Below are 11,774 nucleotides of genomic sequence, written 5' to 3'. Positions count from 1 at the left end.
CTGTGATTCTTGATGATACCACCATGGTTCTGGAATTGTTTGAATTTACGACCATTTTTGCAGGCTTATGTATTGCGTATGCTATTACCTGTTATCTGTGTTTGCCTATACCTGTTATTATGCTCCACTGGTGAGCATATGAGTCATTTTACTATGCATTGAAAATGTGGACAATTTGCCAACTTCCGTCATTTCAATAAAAATAATACCAAATCGTTATGGTCTTTTTTGTACAAGAGCCCCTCCCAATTCTGTATCTAGGTGCTGCATGGTGACATCGGCGGGCACTTTAGTTGCCCGCCGATGTCACTCTCCGAAGTATTATTTGTGCACATTTACCTCAGAAGTGCATTTGTACACAATGCACGCATTGCAGCATCAGCGGACGCCAAAGGATATGTTGTCCATCGCCCCCTCCCAATACAGTCTCTATGAGCTGTACGGCGGTATTGCCAGGCACCAAAAGCGCCCCGGCAATGCTGCGCTGGAGGATATTTATTTATTTGACATGGGGCGGTGTACTTTGAATGTATCTATACTAGTTTCTACTTTATATTAAAATAGCATCGAAAAATATTTTACGTATATCAAATTATATTGGCTTTTATTGGATCAATCCTTACCCAGTTTGATTCAAATGAATGTAAGTAGCCTTTATACATGAGAGACTATAGGAAAACATGGATTGCTTGAAGTCACACTTTCCAGGAACACATTCCCAAAGTTAACCAAAAACAAATCATTAATGACTCAAATTTTTCGTACCTTTTTTTTAAATTAATGTGGTCCATAAAAAAGGAAAACTAATAAGGAAACACCCACAAAATGAACCTCCAAAAAGCATCCAACACAAATATTCTTACAGCACCATACTTTTGTGAGAAAGTAAATGATTTTGCTATTTCAAGGTTTTGAAATGTATCGTTCAAACGTTATAAATAAGATAAAGGTGAAGAAACACAGTGTTTAATTGAGCAAAGGTTGTGTTTTGTAACAAAGAAGATATGAATTTTATTCACAAGATGCACAATTAAGATACCTTTAAGCAGATAAATGTGAAATACTATGACCAGGCCACGAGATGATTTTTATTCCGAAAGATTTGCACATTTGTGAATCGTGTGAGGCTGCGGCGGATCTCTGCGGTTCGCATTCCATAGATAATTGGATTGAGGAGAGGCTGAACCAAATAGAACAAGGAATCGCTCAGATGTTGTAAATACCGTGGGAAAAATCTCTTGGTTGACATACGCATGGAGATCACAGCAAAAACAATCGATAAAACAAAGAGGGAAAGTACCAAGCAGTGAGTAACACATGTGTGAAGGGCTTTACTGCTCCCATCTGAGCATGCTCCGGAACACAGGCATTCATACAAGATGAGGGTGTACGTGACAATGGCCACGGCGAAGAGAGTGACAGTTGTCAGCGAAGTGTGTACAATCCCATATAAACTGTTAATGCTGACATCTTCACATGAAAGTTTAGCCACAGCCATGTGAACGCAACATACCTTGTGAATCTCTGGATATTTGCAAAATGTTCGTCCAATCAATAACACAATGAAAATACCAGTAAGCAGCGATGACCAGCAAACGGTGAGCAAGATCACTTTGTGAGCTCTGCTGTTGGTGAGCAGGACCTTGCAGCGAAGAGGATGACAAACTGCCAGGTAGCGGTCTACGGCCATTATGCTGAGTATGTAACATTGCATTGCGGCGTAAAATGAAACAAAGAAGAGTTGAATAAAACAGGCATGTTTTGTAATCATGATACTTTCACTGATGCTGTACATCAGACGAGGCGTGATTGTTGTACAACCAACAATATCCATTAGCAATAAATGAGCGAGGAATATGTAGACAGGTTTGTGTAGCTTTTTTTCACAGACGATGATCAGGATGAGAATCAGGTTCAGTGTGATCGTGACGAGGTAGATGACGAATAAAACACCAAAAGCCCATGGTCTGATGCTTGCCGGTTCTTGGAAGATAGGGGTGAGGAGGAATACGTTGGGTGGCAATGATTGATTTCCTTCAAACATGATGTCCTCCATCAATCCTGTACCTGGAGATAAAAGGGCCAATTACACCAATTAATACATCATGAAAATGTTTCCCCTTACACTCCACCAATATTTTTTTAAAAACATTTATATTTCTGGACTTTAAACTTGCATCAAAATGTTTCTGGTTAAAGCACAGTTTTCTTAACATCCAAATATTTTTTCTCAACTCACTTTAAAAATAGTAATGACAGAATTATTGACTCCAATATGACATTTTACTTACCTCGTATGTTGTTCGAAAATGCTTCTTTGAATTCCAGTTTGAACGTTTATATAGAATAGTGGAGGAGGGTTTATAACTCAATACTGACATCAAATATCACAAGAGGGCATCATTGTGAGGATATTTAATCCCTTTGGTTATCTGCAAATTGTCAACCATCAGGGACATGAACAAGGTCCCAAGTGCAGTGAATGAAGTCAACTTTCCATGATTTAGAAAATTCGACAATTGTGAAAGACATTTGCTTTCATATTTATTAAACTAGTCCACCCATACACTACGGGAGGGGCAGGAAGGGTCAGTCCTCTTTGGGGTATGTAAATTACAGTCGATCTATGGTTGGGTCTCAAGAACATTGGGTGTGTGTTCATTTACCAAGTTTCATGTGGAGAGATCGCAAAGTTGTTTTTAGCATTCGAGCAAGCACTCCATTCAAAACCGTTAAGGAATGCCTGGCTTGGCTAGCGTTAGCTCGCAGCTTGGTATATGAGCACAACCTGGGCTTCCTCCCTTTCAGTTTCGTGTTAAACAGCAGGAACGAGTTTTAAAAGGCCTCCACAAAATACGCCATGTTGGCGCCAGGAAGGGTCATGTTATTTACTCAACCCTTGTGGGGTATATAGAGCACAGTAGATATTCGTTCAGTTCTGCAGGTTAAACTTACCTCACGGATGTCGGGATTCCTCCAAATTTCTTTATTTAGTGTTATAAACAGCCTTAGTGACTGCTTAAAAAGCTAATCATGCGTGTTTGTGGTTTATCATATTTTACCTCTGGTGGAGGCCGTTGGGCCGTTGCTCCCACGGAAACGCCATGATAAGCTATTTATAAACGTTGACTCGACGTTTGTTCAAGGAGGAAAAACACCATGGGGAGGTTGGATATTAATGGTATTAATATTGTTTTGGAATAACATTAATATTATGCTATCATCGTTAGTTTTGTTATTCGAAGCGGCCTTGGAAATATGCCACGATAAAGCTAACTTACCATCGATATACACCTCAACATGCAACCCCATTGATGGCAATGGTGGGAAAAACCCGCTCGGGGGAGAAAACCATTTTGGGGAGGGGGGGGGCAAATGAATGCGCTACAACCCTTATTGTGTAATCCTTAGTCATCATGTCAAGTTTGGTTGAGATTGGATAAGTAACGACGGATTGTATCGCAGTCAAAAATTCATCAAACAGAGAGTGCCGACGTTTGATGCCTCCTCAGTGCCGACGACTCTGGCATTTCACTCAGACCAACTGGCATGGTCTTCAAGCAGCCTTCAATCAACTCTCTCTCTCTCTCTCTCTCTCTCTCTCTCTCTCTCTCTCTCTCTCTCTTTCTATCTCTATCTCTCTATCTCTCTATCTCTCTATCTCTCTATCTCTCTATCTCTCTATCTCTCTATCTCTATCTCTATCTCTGTCTCTATCTATATCTCTATCTCTATCTCTCTCTATCCCATCTTGTCTTCAGTTGTCATACCCTTCCTCCCATCCATGGTACACTGAATCTTGCGTTGAGGCAGTTGCCATGAAACAACTTGCCTTCACCTCATGGAAGGCTAATCCAACTGAAGGAAATCTCAGTTCCTTTCACAAAGCTCAGAACAAGTGTGTGTCTACCCTCAGGAGAGCCAAGAAACAATATCTCTCTACTCTCAAGACTGAACTCTCAAACCTGTCTCCCTCCTCCAAGTCCTGGTGGCATCTAGGTCAAATCTTTTTCTGGTGTTTGTTCCCCTTCCATCCCCTCCCTTACCTCAAACGGCTACACAGCTGACACTGCACGTAAAAAAGCCGAATGCCTCAACTCTGTGTTTGCCTCAAAATCTTTTGTCCCAAACACATCTCCCTCACTGTACCCAATGTACCCAGTCGTACCCAGCTACTCCTGGAATCTGTGTCCTTTCCTCCTGACAAGGTGGAGAAGTTTCTGTCAACCCTCGACTGATTCTGCAACTGGACCTGACGGCATCAGCCCACGGGTCCTAAAATCCTGCTCTGCCGCTCTATCTCACCCTCTCTCTGTTCTCTGCACCCTTTCTTTTGCTCAAAGTCATCTGCCATCTGCTTGGAAATTAGCCAACATTACCGCTTTGCACAAAAAAGATGCTAAAACAGATCCTTGCAACTACAGACCAATCAGCCTGCTCCCAATAATCAGCAAGGTCATGGTCTCAATCATTGCTTCTGACATCAAATCCTTCCTCTTCTCCAATTGCTTGATCTCAGATCATCAATTTGGATTCACACCAGGTCATTTTTCTCTGGACATGCTGCTTCTGCTGTCTCAACAATGGATGGAGATCCTCAATGCCAAACAGGAAATTAGAGCTGTCTCCCTTGACATACCACGTTCCTTCGATATGGTCTGGCACCCCACCCTGCTCACCACTCTCTCCTCTTATGTTATACATGGAAACCCCACCTATTATGGTATCCATCCTCTTATGGTATTCCTCATCTCCCCATCTATCTCTCTATCTCTGTCTCTATCTATATCTCTATCTCTCTCTATCCCATCTTGTCTTCACTTGTCATACCCTTCCTCCCATCCATGGTACACTGAATCTTGTGTTGAGGCAGTTGCCATGAAACAACTTGTCTTCACCTCATGGAAGGGTAATCCAACTGAAGGAAATCTCAGTTCCTTTCACAAAGCTCAGAACAAGTGTGTGTCTACCCTCAGGAGAGCCAAGAAACAATATCTCTCTACTCTCAAGACTGAACTCTCAAACCTGTCTTCCTCCTCCAAATCCTGGTGGCATCTAGGTCAAATCTTTTTCTGGTGTTTGTTCCCCCTCCATCCCTTCCCTTACCTCAAACGGCTACACAGCTGACACTGCACGTGAAAAAGCCGAATGCCTCAACTCTGTGTTTGCCTCAAAATCTTGTGGCCCAAACCTGTCCCTCTTGTGGCCCAAACCTGGTGGCATCTAGGTCAAATATTTTTCAAATGCTCGAATCTCATTGGTTCCGGTGTTTGGTGACAATTTTCGTTGAAGATAACGAGGTTGGTCTTAACGTATTTTAATTACAAATTAGAGGTGCATTAGATTGTGAATCAAACAAGGACGGGTGAAACAAACTCCTATTGAACTTTTTCGCAATTGTTTTATGCAAACTTCCGCATCCGGTCGATGGCGGCCTCCATTGAGTGATTTGGTTTTAGAAATATTTTTCCAAATGCTCGAATCTCATTGGTTCCGGTGTTTGGTGACGATTTTCGTTGAAGATAACGAGGTTGGTCTTAAAGTATTTTAATTACAAATTAGAGGTGCATAAGAATGTGAATCAAACAAAGACGGGTGAAACAAACTCCTATTGAACCTTTTCGCAATTTTTTAATGCATAATTCCGCATCCGGAAGATGGCGGCCTCCATTGAGTGATTTGGTTTTTGAAATATTTTTTCAAATGCTCGAATCTCATTGGTTCCGGTGTTTGGTGACGATTTTCGTTGAAGATAACCTGGCCCGTGCGGGCCGAGGTTGGTCTTAAAGTATTTTAATGACAAATTAGAGGTGCATAAGAATGTGAATCAAACAAAGACAGGTGAAACAAACTCCTATTGAACTTTTTTCAATTTGTTATGCATACTTCCGCATCTGCAAGATGGCGGCCTCCATTGAGCGATTTGGTGCGTCAAAGCTTCGAAATTCTCAAGCCAAGGGATCAAGCATAATCTGGTTTTTCAACATAATACGTACGCGTTCATTGACAACACCGGCTGCGCCGGCTATAACATGTCACTTACAATATGTGTGTATATACTACACAGTATAACATTGTCATGTTCATGGGACAGTTAACAACACCCTGAACGGATAGACCGAAGCTGGCGTCAACTCCCTCCGAGGCTCTCTTCAATTATTGGCAGTATGTGCTTGTGCAGACCTGAGGAGAATTACGAGAACCTTTAAGCTTTTATTGCCAAACTAGCTTATTCCCAAACAAATAACAACCAGGAAAGATTGACCCGACTGGCGAATTCGACGACGAGATTGGGGGAGGGGAAACTGAGGAATTCAATGAACAACAAATAACAATGTACAATGAGGTAAAATATATCCTATAAAAACGAAGGTTCCTCACTCCAGTCACAGACAGGGAAGAGGGACAAGAAGACAGGGATACAGAAAAGACAGAAATGGCTAATGGATCAAAGAAATATTAGATCAAAGGAAAACAAATTGAAGATTTTTCTTCTCCAAAACCACTGAACAAAAAAAGTGGATAATACAATAATGAAATTAATCAATCAATGAAAATATTATCAATCAATGCAGCTAATGGCAGCCATATTGGATTAAAGGAAAAAAAATTGGAGATTCTTTTTCTCCAAAAGTTCTGAGCAAAAAAGTGGATAATACAATAATCAATCAATCAATCAATCAATCAATTAAAATATTATCAATCAATACAGCTAATGGCAGCCATATTGGATTAAAGGAAAAAAATTGAAGATTTTTCCTCTCCAAAACCTCTGAGCAAAAAAAGTGGATAATACATTAATCAATCAATCAATCAATTAAAATATTATCAATCAATACAGCTAATGGCAGCCATATTGGATTAAAGGAAAAATATTGGAGATTCTTCTTCTCCAAAACCACTGAACAAAAGAAAAATGCAAACTTGCCATATGGCATTAACTCCCGATGGGGTATATAGGGTGATAAGAATGTAATCATCATTGAAGTGTTATTCCAACCGTAATTGGTTTAATTGACATCTTCATCCAAAAAAATGTAAAACTTCATCCATATGATTTATGATTCGATGTGAGTAAATAATTAAATTTATAGATGTCATTGTTCATGTGGTCTGGTTGCCACATTGGATTGAATATAAAAATGCAAAAAAAAATCTTCTTCTCCAGAACCACTTAACAGACTGATGCAAAACTTCACACATATGATCACCATATGGGGAAAACAATTTATTTATTTATTTATTACTTGCAAAATCGAAGATTTTTCAAGTATATTGGTCGGATTCGTTTGTTATTCTGTCCGTCTGTTTGTTTGTCTGTTTGCCTGTCACCGGCCTACAGGTCACAATTCTAAACTGATCGTCACGAAACTTCACCAAGTTGTAGAGGTCTCCCAATTGAGAAGCCTTTTAATTTTGAGGCCAAAGGTCAAAGGTCATCTGGAGGTCAAATTTCTAAAATCGCCATTTTAAATCGAATTGACCTGAAAATTGAACAGCATTTGTATATTGAGTCACTAAATTGGAAAACCAACTATTTTGTGGTCAAAAGGTCTAAGGTCAACACAAGGTCAAACTTCCAAAATCAAGTATTTTCATCTTAAAACCCATAAATTTTCATCCGATTGACTTGAAAATTGAACATTATTTGTATAGTGCCTCACTGAATTGGGAAATTCAATGGGTCAAAAGGTCAAAGGTCAGCTCAAGGTCTGATTTCTAAAATCATCATTTTTGATATGAAAAATTGTCACTTTTCATCCTATTGACCCGAGCTTTGATCAAGATCGTCAATTTTAATCTTGATGAAAATGACAATTTGCTGTATTAATGGACACCTTGGGGGGGCGATTTTTGCAAGTATCATGCACTGCATGACGTCTTCTTGTTTATTAGTCCCCTACTGGTGTACACCGGAGGGGACTATGGGTTTGCACGCCGTCGCTCCGTCTGTCCGTCTGTCAGTCCATCAGTCTGTCAGTCCGTCATGCAAAAAACAGTTTTCCGGACTTTTTTTTCTAAACTCTTAATGCTAATGATTTCAAACTTGGTACATTGTTTCCCCATGATAAGTTACAGATCAAGTTCGAACTTCACGACGTTTCGATCATTTTTGACAAAGTTATGGCACTTTGTTTATTCTAGAGTTCTCCTCAAGCCGCACCGCGTGCCCTCAGCCTCGTCTCGCGAACGTCAAAAGTGCGACACAGCGCGCACTTTCGGGAGGGGCAGATCCAAGCAGAGCAACATATATATATACACATCGATCATTGATCGTGAACCGGAAAATATAATAAATTACTGATATTTAGCGACTCGAAAGGTTCTTTATCAACAACTTATTTCCTCGTGCTTCTGCTGACCTGTCTGCAAGGTGTATAAATCGAAGTCCCGAGTGCGAATCACAGGTGAGCCCGTCCTGAGGTAATTAGCGATTGGGAACGATTCAGAACCTGTGGATAAATAACCGTTGGTAATTTCCCCAACAGTTTTCCGGACGACAGACTGCCGGTAGGGGACATGTATTGCAGCACAATACTCAGAATGCTTGTTTATTATTCATCTTCATTGACGCAATTTAGCCTTGTGTGCACAAAAGTGGTCATTAAACATCTTAATAATTAATCAATCAATACAAGTAGTGTATATATGTTGCTTCTGGGACACTTTCATTTTCCCATTGACTTACATGTTAATTTTTCCCCTCCCTCATTGCCCCTAAACACCTCTATTTCTTTCACCCTGTTCTTTACGAACCTTCTAACCTTTTGACATGTTATCCTTATTCATTAGACCACTTAAACAATGGTCCTTCTGTGTGAACCTGTGATCCTTCTGACCTTATGGACCTTTTAACCTTTTACTCTTAATATCATCTGGTGAATCATCTTTGACCCACTCAAACAACGACCCTACAAATATTTGTTTATGCGTGGGAAATAATTTAATTCTCTTGCCACTCCCTTCACCATCTAATATATTAACAAAAAAGATGTTTGAGTTTGGTTCTTTATTAAGATATTTTAACTGAGCTAAGATAAAATGGTAAACCTCCCTCAATGTTCTTGTTTGAGCGCCTCCAGTGCCACATACCATTTTTAAATTAAAGTATATATTTTCCTGGCAACCATCAAAGTTTTCCGTCCACTCAAAAATATTTCCATCTTTTTTACCCAATTCACCGGTATTTAAATTAATTCTCTTATTTGTTTTGTAAATTTTTTTACCAGTTGTCTTTTCAATTATACCTATTTGATATTTTTCACATTCGTTATGTTTACCATTTATATACCAAGGTTGATTACACCTCCACTCTTTAGTCTGGTTGGTACTTGGTTCTATCATTTATACAATAGTAAAAAGGCGGCGGTAGCCCGTTAAAATCCCTAACCCCCCTTTTTAACTTATCACTTATATACTTATATAACCATAAGGGAGACTATCAATTCCATTTTCTAAAATAAACCTCTTATCATCAAAAGCCCCCAATGCTTTCTTATTCACCTCTTCTGAATATAATTTATGTTTATAACTTCTTATTCCATTAATCTTTCTAAACTCTTCTTTCTTTGTTGTTAAACAGTTATAATAATCCTTAAAGTTTATTGTTTCTTTAATGACATTTTTCTTTATGCCTTTTAACTTCTTATCAGTTTTTTCAACGTTATTCACAATGTATTTATAAGCATAAGCCTTAGACCTCAATCCCACAAATTCACTCATGACATTTCCTCCTAATTCATCCTTAAACTTTCCAATCACCTTTTTATTTTTAGAAGAGAACAACTCACTCTCTGGACTGTAATTACTAGTGTCATAGATATTAATGTCCTTTTTCATGTCTGAATAAACATCATCAGTATTAATTTGCAAAATAAAACTATCTGTATCCATATAAAGTAGATGAACATCATTTTGATATTTCTTCCTCAAGTTATTATAAAAGTAATCATACATTAATGACTTTGATAAATCAAGAATTGATGTTCCAATATAAATAGGTTTGTTCATTTCAATACTCTCTTTAATCAAATGGATCGCACAAAAGTTCTCAGTAAAGACCTCAGCTCTAGTAAAACTCGGTCTATTAATTAATTTTGATGCTTGTTTCCAAGATGTTGATAGTCTGATATTTTGTCTTTTTCTCACATTTTCCATGGTCTTACCAAAGACCGCATTATTCATCAATTTATAAAAGTCTTTCTCAAAATCTGTTTTTGACTCTGTTCTTCTTTGTGTATAAAAATCAATGTACCTTTAACCAATGACTTTGATTGAACTTTAGAACCCTATGGATCTTCTCTATTCTTAGACCTTTTGATAAATATTGACGCAAATTTCTTTGGTGTAGAACATAATTTTTCTTGTTATATAATGTAGTAAGTAATTTTTCTGTTGATTCACCTATATTAAATGATTGTTGATAATCACTTAACCACTCCTTCTTTGGACTTTCCTTTTCACAAGCAAATGGGAGATCTTTGTGTAGGTTATGAAGTTCCTCTGGATATTTCAAATCGACCTCAAAATAATAACCAACCTTTGAATCATCCAATTCTTTTTGTGTAGAGATACATACATCTTGTAAAACCTTTTTGTAATCTTTTTCCTTTACCCATCTAAGTTTTCCATAAGGAAGAGCCTGAGACATTGCCCAGCCATACAGGTTGTTCGCATCATAATACATCAAGTAGGAGCTCTCTACCGATGGATCATAATTTGGAATGTACTTGTTATTTGCTTTAGCATATCTCTTTGAACAGACTTGTGAAATTCCTCCTCTCTTTGCCTTTTCAATCATCAAAAGCATATCAACATCGGTTATCAAATCCAAAGCTTGTTTTGTCATTTTTAACATCGCGCTCCAAGCCAATCCAGGAGCAGTGTAATAGTGAGCAGGATCCAATCCATATCCAGAATGACAGATTGTTCTGAAAGCCTCAAACACATCAGCCAACAAAAGCACATCAGTTTTGAGGTACAAATCGTGATACTCACCAAGATTCTTAATGTTATATTTTTTCCAAACATTTTGTGCGTGTACATAATCTTTATCAGATATATGACTATTATTTAATTTGTTATATAAATTTTCTTTTAAAGGAAGTTGTGTTTCATTGAATCTCTCAAATGAGTCCATATAGTCATAGGGGTAAATTCCCTTTTGTGTTAGAAAATCTTTATGTAAAAAATACTCTGAAAGACATGGAAACTCTTTTAGATTTTGAACCAAGTTAGCCAATGGACATGCCATGAATTTAAATGTATCAAGAAATCTGATATGAGTAATAGGAGATGTGTGAATTGTTTTTGTGAATGAAATGTATTTCTGATCTGTGTTTGGAATTGCTGAGATACTTCCAGAAGTCTTTGAGAGTTCCTTGATAAATAGATGTGTATCATAATGAGCGTTGTTATGAAGAAAGACAGGAATGAAAGAGGGGAGTTGATAATTAATATTACAACTTTGATGAGCCGGACCTCTATATTTACCAGTGAGATGACAATGGTCTCTAACCTTTAGACCTTTACCAATTTTCTCCTCACAAATATGACAGACATTGTTTTTTATAAATTCCCTTTTTTCTTTACTTGTTAAGGACATTGGTTTATTGGTTTCTCTCATTATCTTGGTTAATCGAACACAGTCTTTTTCTAGTCGTTTCACAAACTCCTCTGGGGTATTTGAGCCTCTATACATCTCTAACTTGTTATATTTATCACCAACGGATGATTTGATATAATAACAAAAACCACAAGGAGTATGTTTTTGA

The 11,774-nt window shown here is 38.1% G+C and overlaps 1 protein-coding gene across 1 annotated transcript; it reads right to left on the bottom strand.

The window, feature by feature from the left end:
* Nucleotides 1-1,063: 1,063 nt before the first annotated feature.
* Nucleotides 1,064-10,158, bottom strand: LOC137433407 (olfactory receptor 5AC2-like). The gene is made up of 6 exons (XM_068125739.2): nt 10,150-10,158; nt 4,150-4,192; nt 2,667-2,801; nt 2,292-2,374; nt 2,126-2,189; nt 1,064-2,067 (listed from the first exon to the last, which is right to left on the bottom strand). Exons 1-6 carry the CDS (start codon nt 10,156-10,158, stop codon nt 1,064-1,066), a joined length of 1,338 nt encoding a protein of 445 aa, XP_067981840.2.
* Nucleotides 10,159-11,774: the final 1,616 nt, after the last annotated feature.

This window comes from Myxine glutinosa, chromosome 10, assembly GCF_964187855.1.
Source record: "Myxine glutinosa chromosome 10, kmMyxGlut1.1, whole genome shotgun sequence".
Classification (NCBI taxonomy): domain Eukaryota; kingdom Metazoa; phylum Chordata; class Myxini; order Myxiniformes; family Myxinidae; genus Myxine; species Myxine glutinosa.
Note: the sequence above shows the minus strand (reverse complement) of the source record. Positions and strands in the feature narration are given on the sequence as shown.